This window comes from Protopterus annectens, chromosome 9.part0 (genome assembly GCF_019279795.1).
Source record: "Protopterus annectens isolate FY-2018-M chromosome 9.part0, PAN1.0, whole genome shotgun sequence".
NCBI lineage: Eukaryota > Metazoa > Chordata > Ceratodontiformes > Protopteridae > Protopterus > Protopterus annectens.
This window is the reverse complement of record NC_056743.1, coordinates 291,064,742-291,081,623: the sequence shown is the minus strand read 5'-3', so window position 1 is coordinate 291,081,623 and position 16,882 is coordinate 291,064,742. Positions and strand designations below refer to the sequence as shown.

At 39.1% G+C, this 16,882-nt stretch overlaps 1 protein-coding gene across 2 annotated transcripts in view; it reads right to left on the bottom strand.

Annotated features, from left to right (window-relative positions):
• Positions 1 to 16,882, bottom strand: part of OTOG (otogelin) — a 2,079,396-nt gene that overhangs the window by 15,299 nt on the left and 2,047,215 nt on the right. For both annotated transcript variants that reach the window (XM_044082876.1, XM_044082877.1), the window contains one exon: positions 7,364 to 7,443. In XM_044082876.1, the coding sequence (XP_043938811.1) occupies positions 7,364 to 7,443 (80 nt within the window). The remainder of the gene's footprint in view (positions 1 to 7,363; positions 7,444 to 16,882) is intronic.

The following is a 16,882-nucleotide window of genomic DNA, read 5'->3' as shown; positions in this document are numbered from 1 at the left end:
GTCTTATGTTTTGCAATGAATAAGAATGCAAACCTGGTGTGCACACTAACATCATTAACATAGTATTCTAGCCACTTTAGTTTGTACTATTTAGTATCCACTGTAGGATTAACAAATACTAAATATAAACCTAGCACCTTTACTCCAGTATTACAAGTAACTTTACCTATGTTTGAAAATATATGTGGTTTGGAAACAAACTAATTTGTCCAGAGACACTTCAGGGATTTGGGATGGGGGAGACGATGGGTAGACAGAGAAGTTATGAATTAAGTGGTGGAATAGTGGAAGATGCTGTTGTGGTGAGGCAGGCAAGGAAGGGTTATAGTTAAGGGGAGGGTGTTTAAAGAGGAAGTGAGGTAATAGTAAGGAGGAGTTAATTCAGTTTTGTGTAGGAGCTTGTGGGTTGGAGAGATCTGATTTAGGAGTGAAACTGCTTCCTGTTCCCCTTTATTTGTTTCAGATGGTGTACTGTGGGATTTCCATACATGAGTAGGTTGGTAGGCAGAGAAGAGATGATAGCATGTCCCTCTTCTGTTTCCCCTCTGCTGTTATGTTTTGGATCTTACAAGGAAGTTGGTTGGGCTTTAAAGTGAGTTTTGACACACTGCTTCTGGTGTGAAGTCAGAGTAAGTGAGTGGCTGGGGTAACGCTGCTTAATTTATGGTAGGATGGAGGTAAGCAGGTGACACTGCATACTGTTAATTTGTTATGTTGAAATTATGAATTACATGTTGATTAATAAATTCTATGATTAATACATTCTGTGGTTAATGAATGTTTTTTAGTAATGGTCGTCTGGTGTAGTGTGATTTTCTTGGGGGGATCAGGACAAATATTGTTGTGAAATTTGGGATTTATTATTAAATCTCTCTGCAAAAATGTGTCATAATTTAAATGAACAAGACAGTTTTGCCTTGAAATGTATGACTAGGGAGAAGAATATATATTAAGGTGAGCAGGAAATAGACATTGATTATTTTATACATAGGTTCATAGGTTCACAGATTTGTACTAGGCTAACTGCCCTTGTTGGCCATTTTAAGCCTAGCCAGTTGCCCCATGTGAGAATGCCTTAACCATTTTGCCAACCTCCTACAGATGCTCAAATGCTTTAGTAAAACAAAAGCACTTATCTGTGTGTTGAATTTTATAATTTTTATAAAGCTTATTTATTTGTTTTTAGATTTTTATACTAGGATACTGCCTAATTTCAATTATGTTCTGGATAGTAAAATGTATTTAGGAAGTGAGTCCAGTTATGAATAATACCTGCTGAAAAACAGATGCACTTGCTGACTATGGATTCAATTTTATATCTATTATTTAATAGAGTATCTTGTAAAAGATTATTTTCACTTTATTAAAAAAGTCAGAATTGTAATATAGTAAATAAACTGTTAATATCTGCATTAAATTATAACTTTTTATATTGAATGATACCTCGGTTTGAATGCTGTGAAGATGGCAAGGCACAAAAAAGTCAAGAAAACAAATGTGCCTACTCACAAAATAGATTTGATTATTAGTTTACTGGAATTAATTTTAGCCAACCTATTTTTAATAAAGTGCATTATAAGCAAGTATATGTAGTAGGTATGAGGAAAAAATGTCCTCCAGTTATGTCAACCTAGTAATGGATGAAATTTATTAAGGACATTACAGTTTGCTAAAGATTTACTGATGATTTTTTTTTCTGGACTACGGAATACTTAGTCTTTAAAGTCACAAGTTCATTTGACAAGATACAGTATTATAATATGAAGATTACTGAGGACTGAGTTCTGAATAAATTTCTTACTAAAGTACACACAGTATAAAAAGCTAGTGGTGAAAGTTATATACATTACACATGTGCTCACACATCTTAGGATATCCAGGTTAACTAAAAACAAAGATTTTTTTAAAGAAGTGCTATTTGCTAAAGACATGTATTGAATTAGAAGTTACCAACTGACTTTATTTAATGAAGAGGCTGATGAGGTTGCTATACACAGGAAAGTGGTGTATTACAAGCATGTAATGTTATTTTTCACCAAAGAACAAATTACTAGTTTAGAGAATAAAAGTCAGTTATGGTATGGACTCTGCGCAAATTTCTTTTTTCATCAAGGAAATTGGAAGCTTCTGAAAGGTAATCTTACAGTTTTTGGAAAGATTGGAGACTGGTCTAAATTTATGAACAATAACTTAATAACTTAAAGAATTTATTTGAAAAGGGGATTTATGAGAAGGAGGAACTGGCAATAAAATAACAGGTGCACTATATTGTGGGATGTGTAATTTCTTTAAAGCCACAGCCCTATCATTTACATAACATGTCAGACAGGACTTTCAGCTCAGATGGACATCATAATTGTAATACAATGTTTATATCACCACATGTAAATCATATAGCTCTTTTTATGTAAGTATGACTAGTTATTGTGATGAATTATAGATCATCCCTATGCACTATATAGCATCTAATACTTATACTGTTTTATATAGACATTAAATGAAATGTACAAAATTTTAATTGTTTTATAGAGTATGTTTCTTTACATAAAGGGGGCATGGGGTGTAGGGAGGCTTGCCCCCCTACAAAAACAATTTTTAAGGTATGTTTATTCTCATAAAGTTTTGCAGTAAAGTGCAGTTTTGTTGAATGAGTTTTCAGTCATTTTTCTCAGATGTGATTCAGAATATGGAGATAAAGTAAAAAAGAATATACTTACATATATAAATTTATATGCACACACATGTTCCATTAGTTTGGTCAACAGGAAGTTCAGCCGATTATAGAGATGATCGATTGATATGTGAGATCAACATTCCCCAGGTAGAGTAATATTCCTTTTCCCCAGGAACTATGCTATTTTGAAGTTAGTATATGTAATTCGTGTGGGGTATTTGGGGTTCAGGAGTGTTTGTCTCTCTGCAAAAAACAGTGTTTGAAAGTTGGATGCTCCAGGGTTCATACTAATCTGTTGAAGTTTCAGTTCAATGTACAGCAGTTTACCTTCAGGATGTCAATGTATGTGTTAGTCAACCAACTGAAGGTAAATCACATGTATGTGTGTGTGTGTGTGTGTGTGTGTGTGTGTGTGTGTGTGTGTGTGTGTGTGTGTGTGTGTGTGCATGCGTGTGACAGAGAGAGAGAGAGAAAGAGAGAGAGAACTATGTGGCTTGTGGATGTTCTTAAATTGATGAAGTTTTAAGTGATTTATTGTATCAAACATATGCTGACTTTTCTAACAAAGGCATTAACAATGTGCCTTTTGATGGATTTATTGTTATCCAATATTTTTTGTCTTTGAAAATACATTTTACAATCAAGTTAAAGGTGTAATCATGGGGGCTACACAAGCCACAGTTTGCTAATTTAGTGATGACACAATGGGAAAAACGAGTCCCTTTTCAAATATCCTTCCTTTAAATTATTACATTTCTGTAAAAGATTCATTGATGATCATTTTTGTTTATTATTTGGAATAGTGGCATGGGGACTTAATTTATTTTTAAATTATTTAAAGAGAAGTACTGATTTTCTACACTTTGTAATCTGTGATATGGGTAATGAAGTCATTTATCTGGATTTATTCATTAAAATGGAAGGGAATTGTTAATTGTTTTACAGTAAGTTTTTCAAAAAGAAAATATCTACAAATAATTATCTTTACTTTTGAACTCCTAAATTTCTGAAGTTAAACATTTTTAGGGCTCAACTCATTTGAGCATCTAGAACAATCAGTGAAGACAATGTCTTTTTTGAAGATGTGGATCTTTTTAGCTAGGTCATTTGCAGACACAAATTATCCTTTGGAAGAACTTGCAAAAATATTTGATGAAATGGTTAATAAAAGAGTTTTATTTTTCCTTTGCTACAAAGAAACAGTCTAATTTCTTTAGGTAACTTGACTTGTTCCTTGTTCTGACTCATTTTTGAGCACTTTTTCTCTTTCCTTCTCCATATATAGTTCAGATATTAATTCTACATTTAAAGATAACTTGAAAATTAGACTTGTTAACTGAGAAATATGTAAAGTCATTGGTACAAAGCAAAAGTTTGTTTTTAAGAATACTTTTAGTTTAAAGTCACTTTTAGAGAAGAACAGAATAGACGCTGTTTGTAAACAATAATTCATGCAAATATAGGTTTATAAATAGTGATTTAACATTAGTGTTCAATCATTTGAATAAAAGTATTACATTTACCTGCAATTCAACAGGTATAATTTATGTTGCCAGGAATTCAAGATGAGAGAGTTGCTATGTTGGGAAAGGCACTAGGAAACTCTCAAAACTTATTTACGAACACAGTCTGGCAAGTAAGAATAAATATAACCAAAATACATTGTTTAAGCATTCCATGATGTGTAGTAATTAAAAAAAAATAGTTTATTTAAAGTAGTTAAAGTGGTATTAGACATTAGAGCTGGTGAATTCAATAATGCACTTGAAGTAAAAGAAGTACATTGACAATTAAAATTAGCAGCCAACAGGTATCCAGGTTTTAATAAAAGTATTAACATCATGTATCTTATAAGACAAATATGTTTTATATTAATGTTGACTTTTTAAATATAGTACCTTTTTTGAAATACTAAACATTGGATGTTCATTTTTGTTTTAGTAGTATTACACCTTTTTATTTATAAGTACATATAGTTATAAGCACACTTACATTTGCTTGAGGGTGTTTTTAATGTCCCATGATTTGTTAAGATAAAAGGAAGTATGGACACCACACCTTGTGTTCAGCTGAGGTTGCATTTTTAGGTGTAATGAAAAGACTCCGTTTGAAATAATTCTTTGCTGCCCTTTAGAGTGGTTCTGTTTTTTAACACTGGGGAAATGTAACTGACAAAAACATAGCTAATCATTTACTTATCGGTCCCTTGTAATGTGACCATTTAAATGCTAAGGCTTCAGCCCACAGCACCTTGGGGTCTACGGATATTATTTATATAGCATCATCTCTTTCAAGGGTTTCAAATAACACTTCTCCCTGACAATAAAATTTCTGGAAACTTCCATTGCCTGACTTGGTTTTCCAGCAGGTATTAACCAGTATTTTCTGACCAGCTGCACATCTATTGTTTTGTAACTGATCTCTGTCAAACTTGAATGAGCTGATGAATCTTTCATTGAGCTAAACATGCTGAAATCTGTTTCTACATTTACAGATCTACAGAGATCTGTAATTAAGGAAACCGTTACTACACGGGGCTATATTAGATGACTGAACGCTTAAAATGTCACGACATGCTCGACACTTTTAAGTAAACGTTCATCTAAGTGAAACCCCAGAATGTCAAAACAAGGAGTTTCAAAAAGTTATAGTTGGCCAGCCGTCACAAAGCCAATAGCTGACAGCTAAAATGTACTGTACACCATTACAACCTCCCAAAAAAAACAACAAAAAAACAAAAACAAATCGACAGACAAAATAAAGTGGGGAGCTTCACCCCTCACTCCCCCCTACTTAAAAATACCAACTATGAGATCGCACCACAGCAGAGGACTGTGATGACATTACACAGGGTAACTGTCAAGACCGCACCACAGTGGAGGACTGCAAGAACGGCTACACAGGGTGAATGTTCTGATGTCAGCCATTTGCTTTGTGATGGCTGGCCAACTATAACTTTTCAAAACTACTTGTTTTGATATTCTGGGGTTTCGCTTAGATGAATGTTTGCTTAAAAGCTGTCAAGCATGTCGTACTCAACATTTTAAGGGTTTGTTTGTCTAATAGGGACCCTACTTCACTACTAGTTATATTTTTATCACTGAGCTTCAAATATTTGAGAGTATTCAGAAAGGTTAGCTCTGGCACATTAACAGCACTGTGACACTTGCTCCAGTAGCACTTCAGAGGTAAGCAGTGATTCAGAGACATACAAGAGCCAAATGGGCTAAAAGCTCATAGGTTCATAGTTTCATAGGTAGGGACTAGGCTATCGTCCCAAGGGCCTACGTAATCCTAGCCAACAAGGTTCCATAGCTTATGCCACCCAAGAAAGTTATTTTCCTGCGCCACTGTCCAGCAGAGACACAGAAGGGATCCCCGGGGTGTATTTCCTATTTCCCATCCACTCATCAAAATTTTTCTTGAAGAGTGCTAATGAAGAACTTTGCTTGACATAGATGGGTAGCTTGTTTCAGAGTATAGGAAGTCTCTGGGACAGGAATCTATCCCTCCAGCATGTTCTGTTTATTGTGGTGACAAGGTTTAGGTCCTTAGAGCATGTAGCTCGGTGGGATTGGGATTTCTTTACATATAGCATGTCCAACAGCTCTGGGTTTGACATAGCTTTATATGTTAGGCAGTGATCACCTCGGAGTAGGCAATATGCTATGTAGTAAAGCTCATTGATGTCCACTTTCCATTTCTATGACTCAGACACCAAGAATAGATTGAACTGTGCAAATGTTCTCCCTACTAATCCATGCAATACTGCTACGCTGTTTCATAGACACATGCATACACACACACACACACACACACACACACACACACACACACACACACACACACACACATTTCTGTCCATGCACCTTGCATGTATGCACATGTGCACACAGCTTTGCGTTATTTACCTGGTGTGGTACACTTTCCCTGATGCTGGCATACATTGCAATGGGTAAATGGTATGAAATAGAATGTGCAGTCCCACAGCACTGCTCTAACATTGCACAGCAGAGCATTTCTTTGAATTACTCTACTACAGTATTTTAATACCACAGAAAGGCACCCCTGGACTGTTGCATTTCCGTGTGGCATTATCTAGCAGAATGTTCGACCATTACTTGCCTTATGATTTATAGTGGTGTTTCATTATAGTGGTCTATGATTTGAACTTTCATAGTGTACAAAGAAATCCATTTAGAAAAAAGGTGGCAAAGTGTGCTACTTATTCCTGAATACTCCACATCAACTTATCTATGTGGACATTATGTACTTATTTTATTAGATTGTCTGAGGCCTTGTTTACTAGGGAAGAAGCAAATGGACATGTTTTATGTTAACTGTGACTTTATATAGATATAATTTGATACACATGCCAAAGAATCAATGTTCTTGGTTTAAGTCATTTTTATCTTATTATTTTCTGATGGTTGGAAAGTTGCCTAATTGCAGAAAGAAATCTGTATTTTACTATACGTGAAACCAGCATGACTAAACAGGAGAATTACAGGTATACTAATATGTAATTTAACATTGGCTGAGTTATTAAAAAAAGACTATGGTAAATATATAGATCTATGTCATTGCTACCTGCTATGGTAGCACACCTTTCGGTTGCCATCTATTTAGTTACACATACTACAGAACCTGGTACTCTAAATTCATTCACATTAAACCGTCTTTACTTACAGGTCTGTTGCTTCTACAGTCATTCTTCCGAATTGTCATCCTTACCGCTACTTTTTTGCAGAATTTTCCATCTTCTTTACCTGGCAAATATACCAACACACAATAGAAAGTGAGGTTATTTCATACAAAAATCTAGTAGTGCACCGTTAATTTTCAGACATCAATATGTATCTAATAGATAGATACGGCAACAAGACAGTCTATAATACTCACTCATTATTTACTTATTAACATTCAAGGCTTGTGCAGTGTTTTGTTCACAAAGTATTTGTTTTCAGTGTCTTCACAACATACATGTGGAGATTTTTGATTACTAAAATGCTTAATGTAATTCAATTAGAACCCTTTTAAAAATGCCCACACACACAGACACATACATACATATATATATATATATATATATATATATATATATATATATATATATATATATATATATATATATATATATATATATATGGGTCCACTATGTAATTTCGAAATACTGAAATCCCGAAATTCAATATTTTGAAATTACATAGCTGAAAACTCAAAGTTCCGAAACCAGCAGAAGCGCGAAATTCAAAATCCTGAAGCACGGAGATGTTGAATTTCCGCTTCGGCTGGTGCGGTGTGTGGATGTATCAGTTGAATTTAGGTAAGTTTGTGTGTGTAAATGTGTTGGTTAAGGGCTTTAGTGTGTGTAGGTGTCTGTTGTGACTGTGATGTGTGTGAGGGACTGTTAGATGTGTGTGTGTGAGTTTCGTTTGTGTTTCTGTTTGTGCGATCTCGGAGTTAGAATATATATTAGTAGGGGGTGGGGGGTGCATGGGGCTTGCCCCCATGCTTATCTATAGTGTAGATGCATTTATTTGATTGTGGGGGGGTTGTATTTGTTTATGTTTGTACTGTATGTATAGTGCAGTTTCGGCATTTTGAATTTCGCGGTTGTGCTATATATATATATATATATATATATATATATGTATATATATTTATGTCCCACAAATCATCCTATGTTTTGTTCTAGACATGTAACACACAATAATAAAAGCCCTTTGGATAATCCTGCAGTATGCATGATATGATTCCCTTGGCAAAAGTAAACAAATAAATGAATACATAAAGATTACCCATTTTTGTTAATAATATAGATTATCTTGATTGCATTTAATTAAAATTGATGAAAACTAAAACTATTTTAATAACTTGATTTCTGAATATGTTTTGCTTGGATTTTGTAGAAACTGTATCACAGGCTTAGTAAAGTTTGCTGAGAATGGACATGAACCTTGCATATTGAGCAAATCATTTTAAAACCTACTTATCAGATAACACAGAAACTTTTTACATTGGCACTAATTATTGTGATGGATTTTGCATCAAAGAAAGTGAGCATATCTGGGTATCTGCAAACTGAATTGGCTCTTCTGCAACAGACATCTGAAGCATTTATCAAAACTCATACCATCAAATCTAACATAACAAATCAGTTAAGCCATGAATCATCATCATTAACACCCTTTAGCACTTTTACATGTGTTCAGAGAATTGCATCAACTTCACTATCTTTTCTTATTCACAGCCGCACTCCTTTTAATTGTTTGAGGCCTTTTCTATTATAATCCCTTCATCTTCATCCTCATCTTCTCCTGCTTTCTGTCGTCCGCAAATCTGCTCTATGAAATCATTTTCTACTCTTCAGCATGAGATCCAACAATCATAGTCTTTCCTTCTTCACCTCCTCTTCACTAGGGCTAGTAAACCTTCTGCTCTAAAGTTCTCTTTTCATCTGTCCTCCAGTGTGTGTCCTGCTACCCATGACAGACATTTCTTTCTTAATACGTCAGACTTCATCATCTTTGCTCTGCCATCACCGCCCATGTTTCTCTGCCATACATAAGTTAAACCACTTTTTGTGCACCTGACTTTTCAGCTTTCATGTTCATCTACCCCGAAACATTATGCCACATAACTGTAGCTCCTTTGAGTACAGCTCTGACCTCCTCATTTAACCTTCTCTTCAGACTCACCTTCCAGATACTTGAAGCTGTAATCTTTTCTGCTACTATCCTTTCTATCTCAATGTCAACATCTTCTGTCCCCGCACCCCCTTTCTGCCATGGCCAAGTCTTCCTTATGTACCTTATTTCCCTTAGGTCAAACTATGGCAATCATCATCAGCCCCCTTCCTCCCATCTTCAACATGTGGTCAAGGTATTGTCATTACTTTTCTGTTTCAATGACACTCTCCTTCCTTCTTCAATAATCAGCGTGACCATGACACATTCTCTTTTTGCTGGATGCCTTCATTTCCTCTTGTTTTCTATCATTCTGTCTACCCCAAAGCTTCTTCAAATTCTATGGATTTCTTACACATGTCCATGAAACACCATAATCAGTTCTCTTTAACTTTATCTGCAATTGTAGCTAATACGGTTTCTGCTCTGATGTCTCACCTCTGTTTTATACACCTTACTTTTCAGCTTCTTTGATATTCTTCTGTCACACACTACCATTGTAACACTGTACCAGTTAGCTGCAGCCCCCCCTGATCCTAGATTTGACCTCATCATTCAGACTTCCCTTCTTCCTATCCACTCCTCCCAGATACCTTCTAGAGCCATTTGTCTAACTTAAAATCATCTCATTCACCACTGCTGTGTCCTTTTCTGATCCTGATACTTTCCCTGACTTAGTTTTCCTTAGTTCTGTTCTTACTTCTTCTAGGGTGGGCTCCTCTTCATCTTTCATTTTAGGCTGTGTCAGAGTTAGTACAGCTTCTTAAGGGCTTTCTTCATTCACAAGCTGCTGATAGTGTTATTAACACCTGCCTTTGATGTCCTGTGGACTGGTGAGCAGGTTGTTTGCTGGCATCCCTTATGAAGGGTACTTGACTATCTTCTGTCTCTGCCTTGCAACCTGATAGAGTTTCTTTGTACCATCGAGTGAGTACCTTTCCAGAATCTGATATAATGCCTCTGATGCCTTGTACTTTATGATTGCAACTGCTTTCTTAACCTCTTTCATAGCTAACCCATCTTCCTTCTTTGCCTTTTACATCTTTTCTATCTACCACCATTTCCTGCACTCCTTCTTTCATCAGATGACTTCCTGGACTTCCACATTCCACCACCAGGTTTGCTTATGTACCTTATGTTCATACCTGACTAAGCCAGAAATCTGTTCCATAGTCTTCACACAAGCTGTTTTGTCCACTTATTTCCTCTTCTTCCTAAGGTGCTACAGCCCATGGTATTTCTTGAACACTTCTGTTTTCCCTCCATCCATTTTCCAGGTCTTCAGACTAGTCTTGGTTGACTTTAGAGCCTTCTCTGACCACTGCTTGCAGATGATTGTGGCAACTAGTGGATTATGCTGTGGGCTGACTGTTTCACTGTGGATGACTTGCAATTACTGATTCTATGCCAATGCCTTTTCTCACACCATTTCTAGTCTATCATCCACTTGAGTAGTAGACTCAGGATCCCCAGCCAAGTGGCTTTGTTACACTGCCCTTCCTTCTTATCCCATGGATACAGAGGATGTTCAGCCTCTTCCTTACCACCATGTCAGTGGCAACAGGCATGTGGCCCATTTTCAGGGATAAACAATGTGGCATTTATAATTTATACCAATGGAAGAAATTTGGTTAGGACATTAGCAAGTTGTCCCTGCTGTTAACATGCCAGTAAAAGAACAGAGGTTGCCATCAAGGTGAATGAAAGAAAATATGTTTTAAATGTGGAGGATAACTTACAAGATATAAAGTACAGTTGTGTACACCTACCATAAATGTAGATGTTCGAGTGTCTTCACTGTTGCAGTCGTAACTGTTGGGTGTTCCTGCCGGCAGGCAGACCGAGGTCGGCCAGAATCCCAAAGTCTGGGTCCGGCGTCGGCTGTATAAGCTAGTATCCTGACGTCAGTACGCCTTGGTACATAGCCCTCAGCCGACGCCATCTTCTCCAGCCTTTCTTGCCCTAGATGTCAGAAGTCCCCAACAAATCAAAATATGAATCCAACAAGGAAACACAAATACACCACAAATAAGGGAAAAAGAGGGGATAGGAGGGAGGGAAACCCCGACTGCAACAGTGAAGACACTCGAACATCTACATTTATGGTAGGTGTACACAACTGTACTATGTTCTTCGTGTTTCACTGTTGCAGTCATAACTGTAGGGTGGAATCCCAAAGCAGTGTAGAGAGGGAGGAGGCTTTAGATAGAAGAAGGGGAGGCAAGAATACCCTGTAAGACAGCAGAGGCAAAGCCTGCCCTAGACTTAGAAAACAAGGGGAGATTGTAGTGCTTGGAAAAAGTATGCACAGAACTCCAAGTGGCAGCTTCTAAGATATCCTTGGTAGGAACTCCTCTGAGGAAAGCTGTAGAAGTAGCAGCTGCTCTAGTAGAATGACTTCTAATGGTCCCTGGAAACTGTTTCCCATGATGGGTGTAACAAAATCTAATTCCATAAGCAATCCATTTGGAAATAGTCTGTTTAGAAATAGGTTTCCCAAGAGAACTGGAGGCAAAGGAAACAAACAATTGGTTAGACTTTCTGAAATCTTTAGTCTTGTCCAAGTAAAATCGTAACTGTCTGTGCACATCCAATGAATGCAAAATCCTTTCCCCTTTATTTTGAGGATTTGGAAAGAAAGTAGGAAGGTGAATTGTCTGGTTCAAGGCCACTTTCGAAATCACCTTAGGCATAAAGTAGGATTGGTCCTCAAGGATACTCTGTCCTGATGGAAAATAAGGTATGGTTCCACAGCCATGAGAGCTTGCAACTCAGAGACCCTTCTGGCAGAGGTCAATGCTAACAAAAGAACAGTCTTCCAAGATAGAAACTTAATATCTGAAGATGCAGCAGGCTCAAAAGGAGGCAAAGTAAGTTTTTCTAAAACATAATTAAGATCCCATGCAGGGACAGGAGGGGTCCTTGGAGGCCGCAAATTTTTAGCCCCTCTCAAGAACTGCTTCACCAAAGGATGGGAAAAAACAGGAGGATCAGAACTGAAATGTGCAGAGATAGCAGAAGCATGAATCTTAATGGAAGAAAAGGAAAGACCCTTAGATAAAAGTTCCGAAAGGTAAAGCAAAATAGAGGAGAGATCAGGAACCTGAGGATCAGAGCCTCGGTCCTGCATCCAAATAGAAAACCTCTTCCATTTACAGGCATAAGATTTCCTAGTGCTAGGCCGTCTAGCTTCCAAAAGAACATCCAAAACTTGTTTGGGAAGACTAGAGGCAATCAAATTCCTTTGAAGAGCCAAGCTGCCAAGCAAAGGGTCTTGAGGTTGGAATGTAGTAACTGACCCTGATGCTGGGACAGAAGCGAAGGGTACAGTGGAAGAATCCAAGGAGGCCCCGAGAACAGGAGCTTTAAGGTTGGATACCAAAACTGACGAGGCCAATTTGGAGCAATCAGAATGAGGAACTTGGGCTTGTCCTGCTTTATCTTCAGTAGTACTCGAGGCAGTAGAGGAAGAGGAGGGAAGGCATATGCTGAAAGACTTCTCCAGCTGAAGGACAGGGCAGCCACTCTCCAAGCTGTTTTGTGGAAGAACCTGGTGCAAAAGCGAGGCAGCTGATGATTGAGATGGGATGCAAACAGATCTATCTGGGGACATCCCCAAACTGCAGTTATCCTGTTGAACAAGTTGGTGTCTAGCATCCATTCGTGAGGATCTGAAATGTTTCTGCTTAGGCTGTCTGCCAAGAGATTCTGTTTCCCTGGAATGAATTGAGCCTGGAGATGCAGATTCAAACTTAGAGCTGTGTCCCATAAACCCATAACTAGTCTGCAAAGGGGGTAAGAATGAGAACCCCCCTGCTTGTTGATGTACCACATGACCGTGGTGTTGTCTGTGCGAATTAACAGAGGCCCTGGTTGTAAAAGGTTTTTTAAGGCTAAAAGGGCATTTTGAACTGCCAACATTTCCTTCAGATTGATATGCCAGTGAAGATGGTCCTTTGTCCAGGTTCCCTGCTGGCAGTTGTCTAGAAAGTGTGCTCCCCAAGCATAATCCGAGGTGTCCGTGGTTAGGATTTGAGTAGGTTGAGGGAGACGAAAAGGTTTTCCTTCGTTTAAAATGCATGCCCTGGACCACCAGAGGAACTCCTTCTGGAGGCAGGGGATCAGAGGAATCAGAACATCCAGATCGTGGTAATGCTGTGACCATACACTTTTCAGATACCATTGAAGCTTTCTCATGTGAAGCCTTGCGTTTGGAATCAACAGAATGCAGGAAGCCATGTAGCCCAGAGCCTGCAGGAATTTTCTTGCAGTGAGCTGATCTAGAGTTGCCAAGGTGTTGAAAGTAGAAGCCAGCTGAGTTTGTTTTTCTGGAGTGAGGTAGACCCTTAGTAAGGTTGTATTTAAGAGGGCTCCCAAGAATACCATTTTTTGAGAAGGGATCAAATGTGACTTTTTTATGTTCACTGAGAATCCCAGTAGTAGGAGAAGACGTTGAACAAAGTCCAGATGTTGAAGCAGAAGATCTTTGCTGTCTGCCTGAATAAGGCAGTCATCCAAATAGGGGTAAATCTGGATCCCCTGAAGTCTGCAGTAAGCTACTACTGGTGCCAGGCACTTGGTGAAGACTCTGGGCGCAGTAGATAAACCAAAGGGCAGAACAGAGAATTGAAAGTGCCTCGAACCTGCCTTGAACCTGAGGAATTTCCTGCGTTCTTGTCTGATAGGGATATGCAAATAGGCTTCCTTTAAGTCCAATGTCACCATCCAGGCGTCCTGAGAGAGCATTGGAATTAGCTGTTGCAGAGTAAGCATCTTGAACTTTGGAATTTCCAAAAAGGTGTTTAACACTGAAAGGTCCAGAATAGGTCTCCATGAGTTTTGTTTTCTGGGAACCAGAAACAGCCTTGAATAAAACCCTTTTCCCATTTCCGAGAGTGGAACAGGCTCTATGGCTCTCATGGCCAGAAGAGCATCCACTTGAGTTAAGGCCTCTGACCATTGAAGTTTTGGCAGATCTGGCCAACCGTGAGTCCTTGGCAAAGTGTGAAAGTGGAACTTGTAACCTTTTAAAATCACGTCCAATACCCATTTGTCCTGGGTAATATGTGTCCAATTCCTGTAAAAAGGAGACAGTTTTCCTCCGAGAGGCGTCCAGGTAAAGAAGTCCTGAAGCCCAACCGAGAGTCATTGAGTTTGTTTTCTTTGAGATTGGGATCTGTCTTCTCCCCTTCTAGGTGAAGAAGCAGACCATTGTCTAGATCTGTACGAGGTCTGGCCTTGACCACGACCTCTGGAGCGTCTATATCTTCCTCTTTGAGGCCTGTCCGACGTGGGAAAGAACCAATTTTAGAGGGCCAATTCCTGGAAAACCTAGGAGGCTGAACTTGCAAGAAATCTTTTACAGTCTGCATGGACTTTGCCTTTTCTTCCATCTTTTTAATAACTTCCTCAACCTTAGAACCTACAAGAACATCTTGTTGAACAGGGGCATCTAATAACTTAGCCTTAACCTGTTCAGGTAAACTTTGTTCACGAAGCCAGGCATGTCTCCTAATCACAGTACCAGAGGCTGCAGCCCTGCAGGAAGCATCCAAAGCATCAAAGCCACAATGTAAGCTATGCTTGTTAACCTGTTCAGTAGCATGCAAAACATCCTGAATTTCCTTATCCTCTGCACAAGCAGGGAGGGAAGCAAGCTTTTGCTTTAAAACAGACAAAAGAAACTGCTGATATTTAAACATATGAAATTGGCAATTTAAAGCCCTTACAGACAGGGTAGCAGAAGTATATACCTTTTTCCCCACCTGTCTAAAGCCCGAGAATCCTTCTCAGAGGGAATAGGATTTTTAGAAGTAGCAACCTTAGCAGCCTTAGAGCCCTGAGAAATAGTTTCAGGATCTGCAGCAGGATTTTTAAATAAAAATAAATGAGAGTCAGGAACCCTATAAAATCTATCAGGCTTAGAAGGAGCAGGAGGCATGGAATCAGGGTTCAAATTAGCCTCAGAAAAAGCATCATCTACAATGTCCAAGACAGGAGGGATAGCTAAAGGCCTATGCTGAGGAAGAAGAAGAAATTCTCTAAGCCACTTTTTAGAAGCAGAATATTCCTGTCCTTCCCAATGAAAATGTTCCCTCATCTCATGCAGGGTTTCCCCAAAAGAAAAATCCTCAGGCGGAGAGGCCGAGGGCAAAGAATCCTCAGCATCCGAATCCTCATAAGGGGGAAAGGAATAGTCCTGATCAGAGGAAGAAACAGAAGATACAGAAGCCTGGTCAGAAGAATCCAGAGTAACTTCCTGTCGAGGCCTTTTCTCAGGAGGAGGGTGAGAACCCCTAATCATTGTAAGCAAATCTTCAGCCATCCTCAATAATTGTTTTTGTGTCTTGGGAGTGGATTCAGAAGCAACTTGAGCTGAAACTTTAGGCTTAGTAGGAGTCTTTGTCTTTGCCTTTGCCTTTGAAATGGTGATGTGAGTAGGCCTGAAAACCCCCTCAGAAGCCGGTACCTGCACAGCGGTTCCGGACCCATCTGAAGGAGCGACGTCCGAAGGTCCTGCAGCAGTTAAAATCGTGGGCCTTGATGGCTCCCCATGGGAGTCCGTATCGGCCATCGGTTCAGAAGTGGCGGACGACAGGGGCTGCAAAAGCGCCTCACTGAAGACAGCCGAACCGGACGCTGGCTCCAGCTGCAACGAGTCCTGTTTGGACCTCGGAGGCCTGTCTTTGTCTTTGCGCTTCTTTTGAACTCCGGTAGTGTCCGACGACATTCTGTAATTGAAACGTCTGCCAAAATAATTTAAAGCCCAATCATACCTACGTTTGATAGTACGAGAGTTGAACCTGGCACAAGACCGACAACAAGAAACGTCGTGGTCAGGGCCTAAGCAAGGTAGACAGTAAGAGTGGAAGTCTTTATGAGGTATTTGTTTCCCACACGCTATACAATTATTGACTTTTTCTGACATCGGAGGAACAAGAAAAAGATTCCCCAACGGGGTACTTAGCTTTGAGAAGAGAAGTAACAACTTCGGACTGACAACAATCAAAAATGCTGTTCGAAAATCGCCAGCCAACGTTTTGCGAGCTGCTTTCCACCGCATGGCAAGAAAGACTGGAGAAGATGGCGTTGGCTGAGGGCTATGTACCAAGGCGTACTGACGTCAGGATACTAGCTTATACAGCCGACGCCGGACCCAGACTTTGGGATTCTGGCCGACCTCGGGCTGCCTGCCGGCAGGAACACCCAACAGTTATGACTGCAACAGTGAAACACGAAGAACATCTGTTCACAGTCTAATAAAACTGGAGCTGAGATTACTATATTTGGAAAAGATGGTTTATCTCATTTCGTTCTAGAGGAGATCTAAGGGGAAAATGACGGACTCAGATTGACATTTTACACACATTTGCTGTAAAGGGGAAAAATTTGTCTAAAACCAATATAAAGAACTCATAGTTTCTGTCTGGAAGATGTTTGGGAATGCCTTAGGACTGTGGAATTCACAATGCAGTGCTGCAGAGAGGTCAGAGAATGCAAATTTGGCAGACAGCAGGGA